Here is a 24,066-nt window from a genome sequence, read left to right as displayed (position 1 = left end):
TGTATTTTTTACAGATTTTTTCCCTATCATTGATATGTAGTCTCATAGCATTGTGGTCGGAAAAGATACTTGATACGATTTCAATTTTCTTAAATTTACCAAGCCTTGACTTTGTGACCCAACATATGATCTATCCTGGAAAATGCTCCATGAGCCCTTGAGAAGAAAGTGTATTCTGTTGTATTTGGATGGAATATACTATAAATATCAATTAAGTCCATCTTGTTTAATGTTTCATTTAAAGCTTGTGTTTCCTTACTTATTTTCATTTTGGATGATCTGTCCATTGGTGTAAGTAGGGTGTTAAAGTCCCCTACTATGATTCTGTTACTGTCGATTTCCCCTTTTATGGCTGTTAGCATTTGCCTTATGTATTGAGGTGCTCCTATGTTGGGTGCATAAATATTTACAATTGTTATATCTTCTTCTTGGATCGGTCCCTTGATCAGTATGTAGTGTCCTTCTTTGTCTCTTGTAATAGTCTTTATTTTAAAGTCTATTTTGTCTGATATGAGAATTGCTACTCCAGCTTTCTTTTGATTTCCATTTGCATGGAATATCTTTTTCCATCCCCTCACTTTCAGTCTGTATGTGTCCCTAGGTCTGAAGTGGGTTTCTTGGAGACTGCGTATATATGGGTCTTGTTTTTGTATCCATTCAGCCAGTCTATGTCTTTTGGTTGGAGCTTTAATCCATTTACATTTAAGGTAGTTATCGATATATATGTTCCTATTACCATTTTCTTTATTGTTTTGGGTTTGTTACCATAGGTCTTTTCCTTCTCTTGTATTTCTTGCCTAGAGAAGTTCCTTTAGCATTTGTTTTAAAGCTGGTTTGGTGGTGCTGAATTCTCTTAGCTTTTGCTTGTCTGTAAAGGTTTTAATTTCTCCGTTGAATTTGAATGAGATCCTTGCTGGGTAGAGAAATTTTGGTTGTAGATGTTTCCCTTTCATCACTTTAAATATGTCCTGCCACTCCCTCTGGCTTGCAGAGTTTCTGCTGAAAGATCAGCTGTTAACCTTACGGGGATTCCCTTGTATGTTATTTGTTGTTTTCCCTTGCTGCTTTTAATATTTTTTCTTTGTATTTAATTTTTGATAGTTTGATTAATATGTGTCTTGGCGTGTTTCTCCTTGGATTTCTCCTGTCCTGTACGGGACTCTCTGCACCTCCTGGACTTGATTGACTATTTCCTGTCCCATATTAGGGAAATTTTCAACTATAATCTCTTCAAATATGTTCTCAGTCCCTTTCTTTTTCTCTTCTTCCTCTGGGGCCCCTGTAATTCGAATGTTGGTGCATTTAATGTTGTCCTAGAGGTCCCTAAGACTGTCCTCAATTCTTTTCATTCTTTTTTCTTTATTCTGCTCTGTTGTTGTTATTCCCACTATTTTATCTTCCAGGTCACTTATCTGTTCTTCTGCCTCAGTTATTCTGCTCTTGTTTCCTTCTAGAGAGTTTTTAATTTCATTTATAGTGTTGTTCATCATTGTTTGTTTGCTCTTTCGTTTTTCTAGGTCCTTGTTAAACGTTTCTTGTATTTTCTCCATTCCATTTCCAAGATTTGGGATCACCTTTACTATTGTTACTCTGAATTCTTTTTCAGGTAGACTGCCTATTTCCTCTTCATTTCTTTGGTCTCGTGGGTTCTTACCTTGCTCTTTCATGTGTTCTGTATTTCTCTGTCTTCTCATTTTGCTTAACTTACTGTGTTTGGGAGTCTCCTTTTCACAGGCTTCAGGTTCGTCATTCCCGTTGTTTTTGGTGTGTATCCCCAGACGCCAAAATTTGGTTCGGTGGGTTGTGTAGGCTTCCTGGTGGAGGGGACTGGTGCCTGTGTTCTGGTGGGTGAGGCTGGATCTTGTCATTCTGGTGGGCAGGACTGTGCCCGGTGGTGTGTTTGGGGTCTCTGTGACCTTAGTATGATTTTAGGCAGCCTCTCTGCTGATGGGTGGGGTTGTGTTCCTGTCTTGCTAGTTGTTTGGCATAGGATGTCCAGCACTGTAGGTTGCTGGTCGTTGAGTGGAGCTGGGTGTTAGCGTTGAGATGGAGATCTCTGGGAGAGCTTCACTGTTTGATATGACTTGGAGCCGGGAGGTCTGTGGTGGACCAATGTCCTGAACTCAGATCTCCCACCATAGAGGCACAGGCCTGATGCCCGGCCAGAGCACCAAGACCCTGTCAGCCACACAGCTGAGAAGAAAAGGGAGAAAAAAAGAAAGGAAGAAAGAAAAAAATAAAATAAAGTTTTTAAAATAAAAAATAATTATTAAAAATTAAATAAAAATTAAAAAGTAATAAAAAAAGAAGAGAGCAACCAAACCAAAAAACAAATCCACCAGTGACAGCAAGCACTGAAAATTATACTAAAAACAAAACAAACAAACAAAAAAAAACAAGCAAAAAACAGACAGACAGAACCCTAGGACAAATGGTAAAAGCAAAGCTATACAGACAAAATCACACAAAGAAGCATGCACATACACATTCACAAAAAGAGAAAAAGGAAAAAAACATATATGTCTTTATATAAAAAAAGAGGGACAAGAGCAACCAAATGAATAAACAAATCTACCAATGATAATAAACTCTAAATACTAAACTAAGATAAACATAATAGCAGAAACAAATTAGATGCAGAAAGCCAACCCCAGGTCTATAGTTGCTCCCAAAGTCCACTGCCTCAATTTTGGGATGATTTGTTTTGTATTCAGGTATTCCACAGATGCAGGGTACATCAAGTTGATTGTGGAGATTTAATCCACTGGTCCTGAGGCTGCTGGGAGAGATTTCCCTTTCTCTTCTTTGCTCGAACAGCTCCTGGGATTCAGCTTTGGATTTGGCCCCGCCTCTGTGTGTAAGTCACCTCAGGGTATCTGTTCCTACCCAGACAGGAGGGGGTTAAAGGAGCAGCTGATTAGGGGGCTCTGGCTCACTCAGGCGCGGGGGAGGGAGGAGTACGGAATGCGGGGCAAGCCTGTGGGCAGCGGAGGCCAGCATGATGTTGCACCAGCCTGAGGTGCACCATGTGTTCTCCCAGGGTACCCTGGAAGTGGGATCCCGGGACCCTGGATCCCGGGACCCTGGAAGTGGCGGGCTGCACAGGCTCCCGGGAGGGGAGGTGTGGCTAGTGACCTGTGCTTGCACATAGGCTTCTTGGTGGCTGCAGCAGCAGCCTTAGCTTCTCACGATCGTCTCTGGTGTCCACGCTGATAGCCATGGCTCGCTCCCATCTCTGGAGCCTGTTTAGGTGGTGCTCTGAATTCCCTCTCCTCATGCACCCTGAAACAATGATCTCTTGCCTCTTTGGCAGTTCCAGACTTTTTTCCAGACCCCCTCCTGGCTAGTTGTGGCACACTAGCCCCCTTCAGGCTGTCTTCATGCAGCCAACCCCAGTCTTCTCCCTGGCATCTGACCTCCAAAGTCTGAGCCTCAGCTCCCATCCCCTACCCGCCCCAGCGGGTGAGCAGACAAGCCTCTCAGGCTGGTGAGTGCTGGTCAGCACCGATCCTCTGTGTGGGAATCTCTCCCCTTTGCCCTCTGCTCCCCTGTTGCTGTGCTCTCCTCCATGGCTCCGAAGTTTCCTGCCTGCCCACCTGCCATCTCTGCCAGTGAAGGGGCTTCCTAGCGTGTGGGAACTTTTCCTCCTTCACAGCTCCCTCCTCCCAGAGGTGCACGTCCCATCCCTATTCTTTTGTCTCTGATTTTTGTTTTTTCCTTTGCCCTCTCCAGGTAAGTGGGGAGTTTCTTGCCTTTTGGTAGGTCGGAGGTCTTCTGCCAGTGTTCAGTAGGTGTTCTGTAGGAGTTGTTCCACATGTAGATGTATTTCTGATGTATTTGTGGGGAGGAAGGTGATCTCCACGTCTTACTCCTCTGCCAACTTGAAGGTCTCATCTCCACATTCTTTACATATGATTTTCCCAGTAATGTTTTGAAGATGAGATTATCACTCCATATACAGATGACAAAACTGAAGTTGGAGAGACTAAATGATTCCCCAGGGTCACAGAGCAAGTTCCTTCCTCTGGTCACTCTTTCCAGTGGTTCATTCAGAACAACAATATAGCATTTGCCATAATGCACCATCATTAATTGTTCACTTTCCCCTCCAACACGTCCTATTTGCATTTGGAAAAATCAGTCAATCTACCAGGAATTCCTATGAGACTTCAAATGATTAAGAAATTTATTCTGTGAGCAGGAGAGTATGGTGGTTTGAGGTGGCCTAAGATTAAAGCCTTAGTTTGAATCCTTGTTCTGCTACCTATGAGCTGTTTAACTTTATCAGATAGTTTACCCTTTCTGAGCATGTGTCCTTACCTTTCACATACAACTAACATTTACTTTATAGAGCTGTTTAGAGGAGTAAATAAGAAAACATGTATAAAATGCCTAGTAGAATGCCTGGCCCATAACAAACGTGAAGTTAGTGGAAGTGTTATGTTTGTTATAATATTGCTGATATAACTTTGAATTCATAACTAAACCCTATTCCTTTATTCCTTTTCCCTAATTTAGTTCAATCACTTCCCAAATGGCCCAGATCTGAGGGACTTGATGGGAAGCCAGGAGCCTGCCTTCTCTGTAAATGTAGGATGCCTCTGTCCTGCAGCCAAATGTTCACCTTCCCTCCTGCCTATTGCCATATGTCATTTTTTTGTGCGTAGAGGATTTGGAAGGTCACAGAGGAAGAGTCCACTTAATAAGTGAAAAAATGGAAGGAGAGGTCACAATCAAGGATCACTTTGCCTGAAGTGATATAATTCCCCTGAGCCTGAATAGACAGTCTTAAATGTCAACTGACTGCAGCCATCTTGTTTTGAACATCTTCAGTGAGCTGAAAACACGAAGGTAATGCTGCTACTCGTGTTAGTGTTAAGAACTGACATTTACCAAGTCCTTAATATATGCTAGGCAACAGCCTGGAATAGAATGGAATAAGCCACTCAAGCTTCAATTTGTAGAAGACTTTTTCCTGAGTCCTATCCCATTGTGCTGCATTCTTGAAGCACATTATCAGGACCTATCTCTAGAACTGAACCCTGTGTTTTTGCATCAAATAGAGCCAGCCAATAACGCCATTAAGAAACCCCACCCAATATGTGGCCCATATTTAATGCTTGGTGCAGAGCAGCCCTTTACAGCTATACAAATCAAACAGACTAACTACTTGGATATTTTCTTCTTTTTTTTTAATATAAATTTATTTATTTATTTATTTTTGGCTGCATTGGGTCTTGGTTGCTGTGTGTGGGCTTTTCTCTAGTTGTGGTGAGCGGGGCCTACTCTGTTGTGGTGTGCAGGCTTCTCATTGCGGCAGCTTCTCTTGTCGTGGAGCACAGTCTCTAGGTGCGTGGGTTTCAGTAGTTGTGGCATGCGGGCTCAGTAGTTGTGGCTTGAGGGCTCTAGAGCGCAGGATCAGTAGTTGTGGCGCACGGGCTTAGTTGCTCTGTGGCATGTGGGATCTTCCCTGACCAGGGCTCGAACCCGTGTCCCCTGCATTGGCAGGTGGCTTCTTAACCACTAGGCCACCAGGGAAGTCCTATTTTCTTCTTTTTTTTTTTTTTTTTTTTTTTTTTTTTTTTTTTTTTTTTTTTTTTTTAACATCTTTATTGGGGTATAATTGCTTTACAATGGTGTGTTAGTTTCTGCTTTATAACAAAGTGAATCAGTCATACATAAACATATGTTCCCATATGTCTTCCCTGTTGCGTCTCCCTCCCTCCCACCCTCCCCATCCCACCCCTCCAGGCTGTCACAAAGCACCGAGCCAATATCCCTGTGCCATGCGGCTGCTTCCCACTAGCTATCTACCTTACTGCGTTTGTTAGTGTGTATATGCCCATGACTCTCTCTCGCCCTGTCACAGCTCACCCTTCCCCCTCCCCATAACCTCAAGTCCGTTCTCTAAGAGGTCTGCGTCTTTATTCCTGCTTTACCCCTAGGTTCTTCATGACATTTTTTTCTTAAATTCCATATATATGTGTTAGCATACTGTATTTGTATTTTTCTTTCTGACTTACTTCACTCTGTATGACAGACTCTAGGTCTATCCACCTCATTACAAATAGCTCAATTTCGTTTCTTTTTATGGCTGAGTAATATTCCATTGTATATATGTGCCACATCTTCTTTATCCATTCATCTGGTGATGGGCACTTAGGTTGTTTCCATCTCCGGGCTATTGTAAATAGAGCTGCAATGAACATTTTGGTACATGACTCTTTTTGAATTTTGGTTTTCTCAGGGTATATGCCCAGTAGTGGGATTGCTGGGTCATATGGTAGTTCTATTTGTAGTTTTTTAAGGAACCTCCATACTGTTCTCCAGCCACTATGGAGAACAGTATGGAGGTTCCTATTTTCTTCTTATATGGACCTTTCTGCTGCTTCTTATTGCCATTTTGTTTTCCACCAAAGTTCCAACATCCTCTAGGTCAGGCACTTCTAGAAAGTCAGGCTTGATCAGTCATGGTCTTCCTCCTACCTCATCTACGGGAACTCAGTCTGTTAAGATACCCAGCAGTGTGTATTAATTGGCTTTGGTATGTTTACCAACCTTATTTTAGCTGGTTTGCTTGTTCATTTAAAAATATTTTAACCTAGAGAACCAGGTTTAATCAGAAGCCTGGCATTTACAGTGATGCCTTTTGGGATATGTTCAATAAATACTTGGTATTACAGTGTTGATAATGATGAGTTTGTTCAGTGATGTAAGTGTCAAGCAGCTATAGGAAAATAGAAATTTGGCCCTTACAGGGGAGAACAAACACAGGTACTAATTTTAAGACCACAGACACAGCCTAAGTAATTAAAACATCTGGTCCTATACTCACTCCTCCAAGTTTAGCCAGTTTTAGTTTAGTTATGAACTTAAAATAGGTGATTCCTTGGGATTAGGAAAAGGCCAAGTATATTTGCTTAACTGATCATGATAACTGGTCAGCACTATAGCTTCTGGGGCTTCACAGTATATGAAAGAAGTTCTGCAACAACTAGCCATTGGTTCAGGATAAGAAGCTACTACAGACAAGGGCCTTTTCTGCTATGCTACACTAGCATGGAGAGCTGAAGATTCAGTGGGCAAAAGAAACTCCATTACTCTTGCTTCTGTAGAATACTACAGAGGGTCAAATGACCCTCTAATTATCAGTTTAATCATTAATAATGGAATATTTGGCTGGGAAGCATTAAATTCTTTCTAGCTTTCAGGCTCTTTACCTGGAAGCTTGCCCAAACCTGCAGCCACGTGCCTCAGTTACTCCTATTGTCTTCCATAGCCCAGTCCTTTCCTTGCCCTGCACAGCCTCTTTTCCAGATTTCTAAAAAGAAAGTAAAATGGAACACTATATTTTTAGATAATTGACCTAATTAAATACGGGATTCATTTATCCTAAGGGTGCAAGTATTGTTTAACGCATACGGTGCTTCTAACAATTCCTATAAATACTTGGTTATCAGATCTTAAGTATGCCTTGTTGCAGCACTCTTACAGTGGAAAAACCAGATTCAATTCATGATTTTTAACTCACAACACTTTTCTCTGAAACATTTCGTAATTTTTAACATTGTTCGTACTACGTACATACTACATACTGCCAGGAAGCTAAATAAACTTGTAAAGTATATCTGCAGAATAAAAATATTTATGCATTTACCTATTACAAACCTTCAAACAAGTTAATGTGTAGGTTTATAAACATGCTTTATAAGTCAGAATAGGAGAGACAGTTGAATTAGTACATAAAGTTTTTATTTAAAGTTTTCCCCTTCCAAGCAAGCTTCATTTACACATTCTAATACTGTACAAAATTTACATTCTCTGTGACTTATTTATTCACTTTTCACTTTCTAATAGTTTGTGCCTTTCTGAAATACAGAAAGCTTTACTTATAGTTCTCATAAATGCTTTTATTTATTTTGGCTAGAAATAAAAATTAAATGAGCAAGTCCAAGGAAAGCAAATACCCTTGTATAAATGGTGACTTTCAGAAGAAATGGGGACCGTTGACGATAAAAGGTTCTGAAGGAGACCTTGTATTCCTCAAGACGTCAGATGGGATTTTCTCACAAAGTACTGTAACTTTTCTTTTTTTCTATATACTCATATGCGATCAAGGAAAAAAGAAATGAAAGTTGATTGCACTGGATATATATATATATTTATATATATATTTTTACAACGGATCCTTTGGATCTGAACATACAAATAAATACAAAAACAACAAAGATTGCACTTTACTGTAGAAACGGCATTGGATTCTAGTACACTCATCCATCTGGACATGCTCCACGGTGAAAACTTATCACCAAGACATTTTTAACCTGTGGCTTCCCTGTGAGGTTGTTTTTGAAAGACACACTTGTTGAGGGATTCAACAACATCTCTGGGTGATTCACAAAATATTTTAGGCTTTGATTTATTCCTAACTATTGTTGTGCCAGCTCTGAAGAGCTTGAAAAGCAAATCCGTGTTCCTGCTAGTTTTTCTCTTTTGATGGCCCGCGTGGACACTGTCTCATGCTCTCCTGACCTTCTGCTCTTAAATTCCTCATGCCTCTCAAGACAGCTAGCTATTGCTCGCTTAACTGAGCCCAGGCGTCTCTGGTGATAACAAAGAAATGTGATGAGTTGCGGGAAAGAAGGAGGGTCCGTCATGGGCTTTTCTAGAGCCATATCTAGAGCTTTTTTTAGAGCCGAAGGTGAGGAAGAGGGAGAGGTATTTTGTTAGGAGCTATGGTTTGCTCCTGAGGCTCTTCAAGTTGTGTGTTTTAGGGACAGAGAGAAAAGGGGACAGTTCTTCAGAGAAATCTGTCTTTTCGTCCCTGAATTTCCGAAAGCAATCTCTCAGTTTTCATTAGGGGTTAAGTTTGGGCCAGATGTGCTATTTACAGAATATTCAATATTGCATGACTGTCTTTGTCAGTCCTATATTTTCGAAGCAAAGACCAGGTGTATTCATGACTTAATATGCTGCTCCAAATGAGAAAGAGTGAGCCTCTATAAACTGAATGGTGACACACCGTAGTTTGTCTTAATCTTTCGGATAAAACTGAGGACACAGAAATTATGACTCTGGCTAGCCTGGAACCTACAGGGCAGAAAGCAATTGCTACAAGAGCCAATATCTTTCTCTTCTACATTCCCACGAGGTGCTGTAAGGGGCAAAAGGTATATGAAATGAAGTTATATGGAAACAAAAATGTTCCTCTTTAATCTTTTATGATTTTCTATAACTGTGTTGCCTACGGAATCTGTGAAGTCGCCACAGGTTAGGAATACAGAATTGAGTGGCAATTTCTGTAATGCAGTGTGAGTATTTTAGTGGGTCAAATTTTGCATCATTCATGAACACAATATCCCCAAAACTTCAACATAGATCACATGCAGGTAGACTACAATGCACAATACTGATCTTAGGTCTCTCTGGGGGGCACGCTCCTGTATTTTATCTTTCTCCTTTTGAAAGTTGAGATCCATGTGAGGAGTTTTTATAAAGCTGGGACAAGTTAAAACCAGTCTGAAATGGAAGAGTCTATCACCACAGGAAGTTCAGTGTAATCCGACTTACAGACAGAGTACCTGTTCAAGGACAGGTCTTTTTCTTTTGTAGCTTCTTGTAAATCATCAGAAACCAAGAATGGAGTTTCGGCAGTTGTACCATTAGGATGTATTGTTCCTATTAGAATAGGGATGTCACCTGTCATTGCTTCCTAGAATGCGATACTGTTCATTCCAGGGTTTCCTGGTGTTATTTGTTGTAAGGTACACAGGCAGGCAGGATAACTGTTGCACAGGCTGGGCCTGCCAGTGGTTCTGCTACGTCTCCTTCAAGTTCTGTCCAGCTGCCTTTTTCTGGACAATAGCATATTGTAGATGACTTGTAGGCTCCCTGGAATAGCAGAGAAGACAGCCTTTAGAGAATTACCACAGCAAGCTTATTTATCACATTTACATTAGGAAGACAATATTTTTTCTCTGCTCTTGCTAAAAAAATTCCAAATGAAAGCAATGGATCTTAAACCATTGTACTCTAAGGAAAAATTTGGGATTGGCAAGATTTCAAAATCTGGGTTTTTGTATGGGTGTGTGGCTAATAATAAAAGTCAAACACCTACAACACCCTAGATGATTTATAAATCCCTTATGATAACTTACCTCAAGTTGGAAATTATCCCTCTGGTTTAAGTTTTAAAAAAAATTTATCTTTTATATTCTGTTTTTTTTTTTTTTTTTTTTTTTTTTTTTGCAGTACGCGGGCCTCTAATTGTTGTGGCCTCTCCCGTTGCGGAGCACAGGCTCTGGACGCGCAGGCTCAGCGGCCATGGCTCACAGGCCCAGCCGCTCTGCGGCATGTGGGATCTTCCTGGACCGGGGTACGAACCCGTGTCCCCTGCATCGGCAGGCGGACTCTCAACCACTGCGCCACCAGGGAAGCCCTATCTTAAATATTCAAATAAAAGAAGTAAATTGGATTTTAGATTGTCACCTCACTTTTCCATTTTTATCTTACTACTATAGAGAATCAGAGATGGGGTTCAAAACCAGTTTAAAATAAACTGGAAATGAAGACGTGCCAAATTCTTCACACATTGACTTACTTATTTTGAAAAGGCCACATGAGAAATAAAAAATGTCTTTAATCTTGTTTCCTTTGTCAATCTCTCAGGCTAGTGCTTGTATAATATTTCCCTTCCTAAACCAAAGTAGCTTTGTTTTTACCATAGGCAAGAAACAAACAAAAATCCCAAACAACATAGTCGTTTTCTGAAAGTGTATTCCTGGTGTCTGGTTCTAAACATACATACTCTTGCAGCTATCAATTTCCACTAGCAAAAGATCACATGTACCAATATCTAGTGATATATGTCAATACACATTCACTTCCAAATAACTAATAGCTTTTTAAAGCTCCTCCAAACTTTATATAACAATCTTGTTGTATGCAAAAGAAATAAAACTAATTAATATTATTAAAATCCCAAATTAATCTTATAAAACCAACACACATAAATAGGAAAATATAGGAACGGTCATCATTTAAAAAGTGACTGTGTAGACCATTAGACCCTATGTGTCTTCTGATGTGATGTTATTTGAATTACACAGCCACCTCCTTACGTGTTCTCGCTAAAATAAATAAATAGACAAATAAATAAATGGTACATAAATAACAAAAAAATTTAAAAAACAGAGAAAAGCTGAACTTAAGCCCTTATCTCTAGCTTCCAGTCTATAGGAAATAGGGAGACAGAGGACTATTTTTAAATGACAACATAGGAAATCATTAGGCAATTCGAGAGTATCAGATATTCTATAAGATAACTGACCTTGCTTTTTCAACAAGACAATGGCATGGGACAGGAAGAGGGTCAGGAGCAATCCTCCAGATTGTAAGAGATGTATGAGATATAATAACCAAATACAAGTGAGACTTTTTTTTTTTTTTTTTTTGTGGTACGCGGGCCTCTCATTGTTGTGGCCTCTCCCGTTGCGGAGCACAGGCTCCGGACGCACAGGCCCACCGGCCACGGCTCACGGGCCCAGCTGCTCCGCGGCACGTGGGATCTTCCCGGACCGGGGCACGAACCCGTGTCACCTGCATCGGCAGGCGGACTCTCAACCACTGCACCATCAGGGAAGCCCCCAAGTGAGACTTCTTGGATCCTGATTTGAACATATCAATTTGAAAAATACATTTTTATTCAAGTCAATGGGATAAATTTGAAAATGGATTGCATATAAAGGAATTATTGTTAATTTTACTGAGTGTGATAATGATAGTGTGTTTATATAAACAAGTGATTTTTTTTTTTTAGAGGAATACTGAAGCATTTAGGGTGAAATAACATGTCTAGAATTTGCTTCAAATTGCTTCAACCAAAATTTTTCAAAGGGAGGGTAGATGAAGTAAGTACTGTAAAGCACTGATGGATGTCAAAGTTGGACGGTGCGTTAACAAGGGCCCATTGAACCCTCAGTTTTTGTGTATGTTTAGAAATTTTCATCATAAAGCGAGGGGAAAGTGGAAAGCAATGGCAAATTACATAATCCTAAATAGAATTTGTGGGTAACTGAACAATTAATTTCCATTTTTTATGCTTAGCTGGTCAGAAACTTTTCACTCTCCCAGTCAAACAGTTTTAATAGAACGTTTGTAAAAACCACTTCAGTCCGACTTTTAGTTGGAGAGCATGGGGGTGGGAGGGAAGCAGAGAGCTACCGGATACAATTGACCAGATAGCAAGACAGCTCTACAGCGACCGCACTGAGTTTATTTTACAGCTTAAAGCAATTTACTGCGTGCATATAAACATGTTACTCTTAAAAGGTACTTGTGTGGGTGGTAACACATTTGGAGAGAAACAAAAAGGAAGCACAAATAAAAAGGAGGAGGAGGTAAATGTGGACACTTACCATACTCCAGCTGTAGCCTCCCACAAGGTAAATGCTGTCATCTAGCACTGCACAGCCAGGACCACTGCGACCCTCCAAAATGGGAGTCTGGAGAATATTCCACTGGTCACCTTTTGGGTCATAGCATTCCACGAGCATTACATCGAGGTGGGAGAAACCTAAGTGACATAGCAAAATGGAATCACCAAAGAATAAACTCTCAGGGTCCCAATTTAAGGCTAGGGCTTCTTTTTGCAAAAGGACTAGGGCCAAGAAGTAGATAATTGTGTCTTTGAAGACACATGTATAAGCTGACTGGTGAAATTGGGAGACATGTCGGAAAGACCTAAGAAACAAACAGGCAACCCTCCCCCCCGCCCCCACTCCACCTCGCCACTGACACTCCAACCCTGATGCTCTGGATTTCTTCAAAGCAAAAATGCCTGGCTAGATGTCATTGGTAGAAGCTGATTTACCTTGGAGTATCAATAAAGGTTTATTTAAACCTTATTTAAAAAGATTTAAAATAGTAATAGCTAAAGCAAGCATTTTATAGACTGCTTACAATAAGCTGGTTGTTTTCTAAGTGCTTTGTATAAAGGAGCTCATTTAACCCCCTCAAGCATCCTATAGATACCATTATATTCATTTTATAGAGGAGAAACTGAGAAACAGAGGGAGTTAACGACCTGAGTTAGTCATACAGCCATTAGATAGGCTGAGATTTGAATCCGGGTGAACAGACTTTATTGCTTTTCTTAAGTGAATATTCAGTTCTCTCAAAATCTTTTACTTGTTTTCTTTTTTTACAGTCTGACTATATGTATAAACAGCTGTGATGATGTGAATGGTTTCCAGTATCTACTAAGGATCCAGGTTTAGAGTAGGGGGTTATCGTCCTCTGAAAGACTCTTCCCACTTTTGATAAAATTTCTCAGTGGCTGGAGCAGTAACTAGGTTGCAGAGAACAACTCATTTCCCCAGACTCCACTGAAGCCCTGCCTTTCATTTAGGGAGTGAAAAATCCTTAATGGGAGCTTCAGGGTCACCGAGCAGACCAAACCCTTAAGGACTTTTTTTTTTTAATGGTTAAACACATGCTATGGATGTTGGCTAGCTGACAATCACAACACATATGGTAAATTAGTCAACATACCGGTCTCTTCAAAGTAATTAAAGAGATAGGCCAAAAATCAGAAAAATGTTCACTCTTGAAGTGGTGGACAGACTATTTCAGGCCACTAACTTTTTTTTTTTTTTTAACATCTTTGTTGGAGTATAATTGCTTTACAATGGTGTGCTAGCTTGTGCTTTACAACAAAATGAATCAGTTACACATATACATATGTTCCCATATCACTTCCCTTTTGCGTCTCCCTCCCTCCCACCCTCCCTATCCCACCCCTCCAGGCGGTCACAAAGCACCGAGCTGATCTCCCTGTGCTATGCGCAGGCCACTAACTTTTTACATAAAATAAATCACATAAGGGAGCAACAGAGCAATGTGCTTACTGCGACCCTGTAATGTAATCCTTTCCTTTAACATTAAGAGTTTGATGATAATTGTTGAAGCATTTATATGAAATGGGGATTTGGGCAAGTTTCCCTAGTGGCATCTATGAGGATATGTGTGCCTTCTCTGTACCGAGTACATACGTTGACAATAACCCTCACAATTACCAAGGAAAGGATAATTACCCCTTTTTTACAGACATGAGGTAAATGTCTAGAGTAAGATCACACAACTCTAAGTACATAACCGGGATTCAGACCCAGGCTTAGATGCAAAATCCATACTCTTTCCCCCTTTCACAATGTCTTCCTGAGCTAACCTAATTCTGATGTGCATGTGCTATTTTTCATTTAGGTTGTCATTACCTAAGTCTTTTCTGTCCAAGTATAACCTTAAATACTAAAAGTTCCTAAAATATGAGGCATTCTTGTGCAAAAGAAGTTAGTAGAAGTCATATTTTAATGCAGAAAGCTACAAAGTTAATATAAAATACGTTGATGTAAAGGAATGAATGGAGTATGGATTGAAATGAAAGAGCACCAGTGAAAGCAAAAAAGAATGAAATGGGAAGCGTCTGAAGCAGTAAAGATAAATTCCCTTCCACTGAGGAGACTCTAAGGTGAGAAGCAGATCTAGACCAGAATATTGTCATTTCTGATTGAATAGGAACTTGGAAATACTTATTTAAAAATTATACTTGTCCAGTATTTATTACATTTAGGGGTAAATATGGATTATGAAAAAGAGAAAAAATGTCTATATCTAACTCATGGTTTAAGATGGGTATATGACTGGAAAATAAACGCACAGAATCGCCTTATGTGCCATACCCAGATGGCCTGTTTCTCACTTTGTTCAATTTCAAAGATCATGGACAGTCAGAGCTGGAAGAGATTTTAGAGAACAACTTGACCACCTTCTTCATTTTCAGATGGGAAAACGGAAGCTCAAAGCAGTTCAATGATGTTCTCAGTATCACAGGTCTCTCCGCTTTCCTGTCAAATTCAGCGTTACACACATGCACACAAACTACAAAAAAGTTGCAGTCACATACATACACGAGGAGGGAAACAAGCCAAAATATGGCTCTAAAAAGACTCTGCTTTAAATGTTACTGATTAAAAAAGCAAATGGAAAGAATTGAGAATCATAGATGGCTTGACATTCAACCCTTCAAAGAAATAATTCTGAATTTAGACATGAAATTCTACTGTTTTCTTTAAGAAAAATCACATACACGCTTCTTTGTGCTTCTCTGACTAAAGTTCTTTATGATTATTACAAAAACAATTTTCTGGAAAAAATCCATTACTATAATTTTGGTGATAAGGAATAATTTATTTTACTGAATTCATTGTTACAAAAAATTGTGCTTTTCAGTTATTAATGCTCTAGTTTTTTAAATTTTCTGTAGACATCATTATTCATTTCTTTAATGTATGTGGTAACTTCAAAATAATCCTATCTGCAGGAGAGCCAAAATAAGTGCTTGCCCAAGGGTACTGCTAATTTGCAAAGAGTAGATTTCATTTGGTCAACCTTTTTACTTGGTAAACTATGATTATCTAACGAGAAACCCCCTTAGCAAGAAACATGAGATGCAAATGTTATTGTGATTAAAAAAAAAAGACCTTTCAAATGATTTCCTCCAATTGCATACAAGCGATCATTCATTACAGCCAAAGTGTGGATGGCGCGTTTTGTGTTCATATCTTGTTTTCGAGCCCAGACGTCCATGACGGGGTCATAGCAATATAGCCATGGGACATATTCTCCATTGTGTACACCCCCTGTGAATTAAGCATAGACACACAAGTCAAGAAAATGCCTTGGAACTGAACTTTGTAACACAAAGTGGATGAATGACTTGCCTGAAATGTATATTTTCCCATTGTGCACTGCTCCTGCATGAGCTGCCAGAGGCTGTGGCAAGGGGGACACATAACGCCATTCATTTGTTTCTAGGTTATAGCACTCCACGCTGGACAAGTAGCCAGTTTCATTCCGTCCACCAATAACGTATAAATGTTTGTCCAACCGACATGCATAGAAACTGGCTCTTCTACAATGAAAAAAACCAAAAAACAAAACAACCTAATGTAAATCACAAAAGGAGCCCAGTCAGTCACGGGAAGCGAGGACAGCCTGCTTCAGAAAGGGGTGCAGACCTTTGGAAATTACACGTATAGCTCCCTTCTAAATCTGAGACCTTGTACAGCAACCATCTGCAGTGCCCATGCTGGTTAAGATTATGGATACTAAAGTCACAGTAGAGGAGAAATTCACCAACTCTTTGTTTCAGCTCTTTTATCTTGCTTTTTATACACTGTTAAAGTGTTCACTAATGTTTGGGATATTTGGTATCTTGTAAGGATATCACAGCTCAGTAAGACAAAGTGAAAAATGAGGTAGATAATGCAACAATAATAAATTATCTTGACATTCACTTTCTTTATGGTCCTTCAAGGGTCATTGTTCCCAATTTATAAGAGAACTACATCATCAAAATTTTTCTTCAATTATCATTTTTTCTTTTTTCCTCCCAGTATGACTGCAAATAGAGAAACTTTTTCAACTGAATAGAGTGTTGAAATCTTGCTCTTATATAACCCATATTAGGAACTTCATCTATGTAGCTTTTGGTGTTGATTCTCACGAACCTCTAAGGATATTTTAAAGTCTCTTTGCAAGAGAGACTATTTATTAAGTTATCCCACCTGCCATCAAAGGCAAAAGACATGCATGCTGTGTTGAAAGGACTGGAGACAGGGAGGCCAGTTCTGAGGGAGAAAATAAGCTAGGAGTAAGAGATTGAGGACCTGAATTAGAATTTTAGTAGAAGACATGAAAAGAGGTGATGCAAGATATTTTAAAGGAGGATGTAAGGCTTAGTTACTAATAATATATGAGAGCTGAGGGAGAAAAGAGGTTGGAAGAGGACTCAAAGATTTGGAGTTAGAATGACTAGGTTGAAATCTTAAGCAAGTCCTTGACCTTTTGCTTCTTTTTTTCTCATTCACGCTACTGGAATAATATACTTCATAAGGATAACATATGGTTCAATACTGAAAAAGTACAATCGTAAAGTGCCAAGCCCCTCAGAGAACATAATTTATGTTTATTGAATTAATGGTCTTTATAAAAATTGATGCCAAGACTCTTGGGCCATGTCAACAGCAAAATGAGGAGCCCTAGAGGTTTTAAATCAGGTAAACCTATATTGTTTGGAGATTTTCCAAGTTGTGTTTCCTAAGTGTCAAAACCTCTGGGAAGCAGTATATAGCATCTTGATGAACAGTTTGTTCTCTGGAATCAGACTGCCTGGTTGTACGACTTATTGGGTGTGTGGGCTTTGACATGTTACTTAACCCCCTCAGCCTCAGATTACTCATCTGTAACATAGAGATTATGACGGTACCTTCCTCATGGGGTTATTTGTGAACACATGCATAAAGTGTTTGTCATAGTGTCCAACGTTTTGTTCATACTCAGGAGCTATCGGTTGATATTATTTGGATAAAAAGGTTTTAAAAATCAGCTATCAAGATGCTTGCATATAAACTTTTCCGAATAGTATTTTAAGTGATGACTAAATTCTTCAGTGTTTTTATATAATTTATACCATAAATGTATGGCATAAGTTATGGACGGTGATCTATGCAGTTTTATTTTATTTTTTCCAGCTTTCCTGAGGCATAATTGACAAAACTGTAATACACGTAAAGGGTACAAGGTAATGATTTGATTTGCGCATTCACTGTAAAATGATTTTCACAATCAAATTAATGAACACATCCACCAGCTCATGTAGTAACTTTTTTTCTTGCGAGAACACTTAAGATCTACTCTCTTAGCAAATTTCAAGTAACAATACAGTATTATTAACTGTAGTTACCATGCTGTACATTAGATCCTCAGAATTTACTTATAATTGAAAGTTTGTACCCTTTGACCAATCTCTCCCCATTTTCCCCACCCTTATCCCCTGGCAACCACCATTCTAGTCTGTTTCTTTAAGTCTGACTTTTAAAATAAGATTCCACGTATAAGTGATATCATACAGTGTTTGTCTTTCTCAGTCTGGCATTTCACTTAGCACGATCACCTTCAGTTTCATCCATGTTTGTCATGCAAATGGCAGGATTTCCTTCTTTTCTATGGCAGAATAATATTCCATTCTATATATTCACCACATTTTCTTTATCTGTTTATCTGTCAGCAGACACTTGGGTTGTTTCCATATCTTGGCTCTTGTGAATAATGCTGCAATGAACATGGGAGTGCAGATATCTCTTCAAGTTACTGATTTTGGTTCCTTTGGATACAGCATATGTGAAAGTGGGATCGCTAGATCGTAAGGTTCAGTTTTTCTGGATAGTCCTAGAATTGTTAGCAACATTGATAGCTTGAGAGTAATATTTTGGTTATGTTTTTTTTTCCTATATTTTCTTGATGGTTTTGAAAGAAATATGTGCTGTGCAAAACACAGAAAGATGATGAAAGGAAAATGAGAGAAGGATAAAAGTAGGAAGGAGAATAAAGAGCAAGTGAGATAGATTTCATTAAATAAGGGTTGTTGTTATCCCGGGCCCATGTCTTCTGAGGGATATATGAAGCTCTGAAATTGTAAAAAGAATTTTTTAATAAAATGTCATATATTATATATATATATATATGTGCATTTTTGGAATATGTTTGGAGAAAGATTTTGGGGGGAAGTTTTTAATCATATTATCAAGGGGATTAACAACCTAAAAAATTTGGGATTTCCTGGTGTAAAGAAGTAAAAACTCATCTAAATATAAAGTTAGGTTTAATAACAATAGCAAAATTAAGTGCACACAGATGGACCACTGGTTCCTTCCATTTCTCTAACCAGATTTCAATTGCTCTCTTATTGAATATGATAGGTCAAGGTTATTTTACTAGCGCTTTTACCTTCTCAAGTTAAACTATTTGATTGAAAAGACCGACTCATGTCTACAAAAATCTGTACTAAAGTAACACAGATATTTCTTTGCATCATTGCCACCAGGGTAGGTCAGTATCCCTCTTCCATATGATTCTATGACAGGTTTTGGAGCGTCTGAAATAATTAATTTACTAATTTTACTAATAGGCTATCTTTAGTGGGCCAATCCCATAGTTTGGACCATGTGGGTAACATACTATATTCTGAGTTCTTCTATGTATTATGTACTATATTCCGGTTTAGAAGAGAAAAATGTTAGTCATGACAAGTATGAAAATCCTCTATTTAATGAAGTTTAGATAGTGGAGAATAAGAGAAAGATCTTCTTTTGGCAGTGTGAACTCCTTTTATCTTGTCTAAAGTTCAGTTTTCTCACTCTTTCTGTTCTGGTTCCTTCCTTCCTCTCTTGACCCGAGGGAGCCTGTCGGAACTCTCAATTTTTAGCCCAGGCGTTCTTAATCTGATGCTCCGTGTACTCCTAGCTTTATCCACACAGTGTCACTGTTAGGTTCTGAACGGGGGAAAAAAAAATCAGTAGGTTTCACTTCCTGACTAAAAGTGCATTTTTATGCAGAAATTTTAATAGCGAAGGTTCTGAGTCTCTTGCATGCCCAAAGTGAGAATTCACGAAATGCATTATAGAAACACTGGATAGTTAATGGTCTATCAGCAACTGTGAACATTTGCTCGAGGCTAAAATTTTACCATACCAGGTCTCTCCTGAAAAGCTTCCTGCCCGACCTACCCACATGAAGAGCACACCTGATTAGGCTGTTTTATTTCGGGGGGGGGAAAAAGGAAGCTCAAGATTATTGAAGATTTTTTAATGGAATTACACTATTTGTATTACAAATTGTTCTTCTCTCCCTCCTCCACCCCTCCACCCCCGTCCCAATGCCAGAGAGGATATTCAATGAATTGAGGTAAGTTTAAAAAGACTACCAATGACCTCTACAAATATACTTTAAACCTGTGTTTAAAGAACTTTAAAAGTTCTTTCTGACCCTTAGGTCAGAAAACTGAGATTGTATCTCAGTTTCAACTTTTGACTTCTACCATCAGGTTAAAAACAACAGATTTTAAAAAACACAATATTGTCTCCCATTGTTTCTTGTAAGGCTGCTAGAAACATAGTATTTAAATTTGGAAACATCTTTGTTGTATTTGCTTCCAGCTTTTCACCTAGTCTGTGAAACTTAAGCTTTGTTACTGGTGCCTCCAAATGGCTTTTTCTCTCCCTCCCTCCCTTCTTTTTCTTTTCTGTTTCCAAGACTAGCTAGGGGGTAATATCTCCACAAGAATAATACCTAAAATGTCTACTTGTTTTTAAAACAACATTAAAGTCACCAAAGCATTTTTATTGATCCAAGTGTTCATTTTTGCCCTCTTCTTACTGAAGAATCAAATCCTAGATCTGAGAGCAAAACAACTCATAGCTTTACATTTATCTTTGTACTTTTGTCTAATCACTTCTGTCAGTAACCCCATAGGCAGCAGGCATACAACTCTTGAGTTGACCTATGGTTGAGTGAGCCTGGAGGTCACGTGCCCATTTCTCTGCTGAACTGGGAGGGTGTTCTGCACTTTTATTATATTCTTCTGGAAGCTCTGATTAGGTAAGATAATCCTAGGAATTTGCCCAGCCAGCTCTGTGAGAGTGGGTGATCCCAGAGGTGGCTTTCAATGTGTTTCTATTATTCTCAATCAGTTTGGTAACTTCTCAGCAGTTAGGCAGCAGCTAATGGAAGGAGGGAGGTGGGAAACTTCTGGTGAGTTTGACTAATGGTCCAGACAATGCAAAATTAACTCAATTAAATGTCTCAAGAAACCTCTTTTCTGATCTGAAGAGTATTTCATATATTTTAGTATTTTTTCCCTTCTTTGTTGAATCACCAATTAAACCATGCTGGTAGCTAACTGTACTTGCTATGTTGAATGGAAGCTCGGCGATGACAGAAAAATTTCATTTTCAGTTATGGATTGCTGCCTAGGTCAACCAACCCCTAGGAGATATGGAGCTAGAAGATTGACTGGGCATTTGTGAGATCTGCCTTTTCCCATTCAGCTCTGGAAGGAGCTCTTTATTTGGTCTATCGAGTTGATTGTTCTAAATCTAAAAAAAACCTTCTTTTACTAGGGACCTGACATGATATACCATAATGACTTCGAAAGAAACGTTAAACAGTCCATCCTGTCAACGGTGGCTGCCAGGCGCCGACAGACCATGGCAGGTCTTTTTATCAGGTCAATGAGCTGCTAAAAATTGTCCAAGTAGGACCCTGCCATGATAGGCCATAATGCCTCAGAGGAAGTCATTATAGAATATCAAGTAAACAATACACATTTTAAAAAATTACTAATTAGGTTTTGCAGCAATACTTCTCATCCTTAGGGGCTCTACAGTGAGATAATTGACCGTGACGTGAGTTATGCCTCCCAAACCCAAGGCGTGAAGGTTAATTATCGTGGTGAACAGCCCCCAGCAAAGGCGACCATAGTGATGAGATGCTGACATTTCAAACATGTTATTGATGTGTATTTTTAAAATGTTTCTTTAACAAAATTTTTTGGAATGGTTTTGATGAAAGGGTAAAGTGATGCAGCTACAATAACAGCAACTAGAAAATAACCCCAAAAGGAGAGAAACAAGGTACTTTGGAGAAAGACATCAGGAGAGGCTTTTATATATACATGTATACATAACAGGAGGATTGAGAAGTTTGTCAGGGTATTAATTGACTCAGAATAATTTCTTGAGGTACCTTGCAGCTAGACATTCCTAACAGTGTCTAGGGTCCTTAGACTATACTGTGCCTCATCATTTTCAATGTATAGCTTTTAGTCTCCTGAAAGAGAGTTTTAATATGCTTACATGGAATGGGAAGTTAGATATTGTTTCTTTATAGCAGAGATTCATACTCTCTTTCTGTAGTAATGTACCTTTTTGAGGAATGGTATGATTTGAAAATTTCTTTTTAACTTTGAATTTATGATTAAGGATTTAACTTGATCTCAGGGTAATCTGATTAAATGTTTAAAGGAGGAGATGTTAAGGTTAGGAAGGAAATAAGAAAGAAAATTATTTCTTAGTCCAATCGAGAAGAGGAAACAGGTTGCAACTTATCCTTACTATTATATTGGAAAATTTGCTCAAGAGGATGTTGAGATATTATTTGAAAAGAACCAAGTGTTCAAACTTTAGTATGTGAATTTACATGCGCCTATTAAGACACGGTGTCCTGCCTAAGTAACAGTCAGGATAACTGAATATGTATAAACATAGTTGCCTTATTGTCCTTTGATACTAGGAGAACTGGCTGAGATAAACACTGCATACATTAAAAATGAGAGGACACTTGGCAAAACTCTTATTTCTAAGCTAACAAATCAACTGTTTTTGAATGTATGACGGGGAGATATTTGAGGAGGTAAATGCAATGAATTTGAGATTGTGAGACCTAAAAACATCAATATTGAAATTTCTGCATCAAAGTATATACATATCATTGTGAGAATGGTGTTTTATATTTCAATGATAAGATTTAAATATATTATAACTAAGAAGAGTGGAATAGCCAGTGAAATTGTAGCTCTGTTTGTTAAAAAAAAAAAAAAAGCAAAAACCAATTCAACGTGGAAAAGGAAGACAAGTCATGGAGAGCATTATGCTAAGTGAAATAAGTCAGACAGAGAAAGACAAATACTGTATGATATCATGTATATGTGGAATCCAAAAAATACAACAAACTATTGAATATAACAAAAAAGCAGCAGACTCACAAATATAGAGAACCAACTAGTGGTTACCAATTGGGAGAGGGAGGGGGGAGGGGCAAGATAGGGGTACGGGATTAAGAGGTACAAACTATTAGGTATAAAATAAGTTACAAGAATATATTGTACAACACAGGGAATACAGCCAATATTTTATAACTATACATGGAGTATAACCTTTAAAAATTTGAATCATTATATTGTACATTTATATTGTATAGAAACTATACTTCAATAAAAAAGTGAACTTTAACTAGTAACAAAAAAAGGAAGACAAGTCATACAAATTTTTTCTTCCTCCATTGGGACAAATAATTGACTTATTTGATTATTTTTTCCATTGAGTTAATAAGGCAGTTAGTCTAAGTTGGCCAGGCCAGGTTTTGTATTTGACTCCTGTGACTTTCACTGGCTCTGTTTAGCGTACCTTATCATGGAAAACCATTCAGCAACCTTGCTTCCAGTAAAGCAGCCACAAATGTTTCAGACCTAAGAAATAGACACTTACCTTTCTTGCATGGGCGGAAGTTGTATCCAGCTATTAAATCGGGGATCATATCTGCTGACAAAATTTGTACTGTGTTTTCCTGTAAAAATATATTTGAGACACTTAAAACTTAAATTCCTTTGTTGTTTTGCACATTTAAAAGTATTTTATAAGATGCCTCTGTTCTCAGGTTTAAGAAACAGATGAATTAAGTAGATTTAAGTAGAGGGACTATCTAACACAGTATGAGAAGTGATAAGTCAGAAGAAAAATTTATGTGCCTCTTCAAACGTTTTTCCTTTTTTTCTTCTTTTCTCCTCCACTTTTTCTGTGGGGTGGGGATGAGTTGGAATAAAAATAATTCAACCATAATAATAAAAGCAAGTATGTTTATCAGACTATCAAAGGTAGGGTAAAATTTCTGTATTTTGGTGTTTATAGGTTTTAAAAACATGAAGTTATTGTCTATACATAATCAGTTCCAGAGACTAACTTGTGTGATATCTCTGGATAGAACCTTTTTCTAAATGATCCAAGAATTCTAGCAGTGGAAGAGTCCACTCTGTCTCCAGGGAAACAATAGCAATCACTACCATAAGAGTTTGCATTAGGAAATCAGTTGTAGGCTATGACCGTCATGCAAGTTCTGTTTGTGCATTTGGGGAAAGCACAGTTGCTGTGATGTATCACAAGTACATTTACTGAAATGGGAAACATGCGTCCTCAGAGCTGGTTAACCAGCTTATCTCCTCTGTTGAGCCTAAGTAACATAGTAATGCCTCCAAGGTATGAAAATGAATCTTGTTTTACATACAGATTGACACCAAAGCAAGAAATAGGAGCAAAAGTGTGTATTCCATTTTCTGTGTAGCAACTGAGATGATAGTCATCTAAAGCGCCTGAAGGCTTAACTCTAAAAGTATGT

At 38.6% G+C, this 24,066-nt stretch overlaps 1 protein-coding gene across 1 annotated transcript in view; it reads right to left on the bottom strand.

Moving 5' to 3' along the window:
* Nucleotides 1-7,781: 7,781 nt before the first annotated feature.
* The window catches only part of KLHL14 (kelch like family member 14), a 101,712-nt gene continuing 85,427 nt past the window's right edge, over nucleotides 7,782-24,066 (bottom strand). Inside the window, exons 5-9 of the mRNA XM_030876499.2 lie at nucleotides 23,163-23,241; nucleotides 15,780-15,970; nucleotides 15,540-15,698; nucleotides 12,417-12,574; nucleotides 7,782-9,891 (exon numbers count right to left, since the gene is read on the bottom strand). Of these exons, the coding sequence (XP_030732359.2) occupies nucleotides 9,751-9,891; nucleotides 12,417-12,574; nucleotides 15,540-15,698; nucleotides 15,780-15,970; nucleotides 23,163-23,241 (728 nt within the window). The 3' untranslated portion in view covers nucleotides 7,782-9,750. The remainder of the gene's footprint in view (nucleotides 9,892-12,416; nucleotides 12,575-15,539; nucleotides 15,699-15,779; nucleotides 15,971-23,162; nucleotides 23,242-24,066) is intronic.

This window comes from Globicephala melas, chromosome 13 (genome assembly GCF_963455315.2).
Source record: "Globicephala melas chromosome 13, mGloMel1.2, whole genome shotgun sequence".
NCBI classification, from domain to species: Eukaryota; Metazoa; Chordata; class Mammalia; order Artiodactyla; family Delphinidae; genus Globicephala; species Globicephala melas.
Note: the sequence above shows the minus strand (reverse complement) of the source record. Positions and strands in the feature narration are given on the sequence as shown.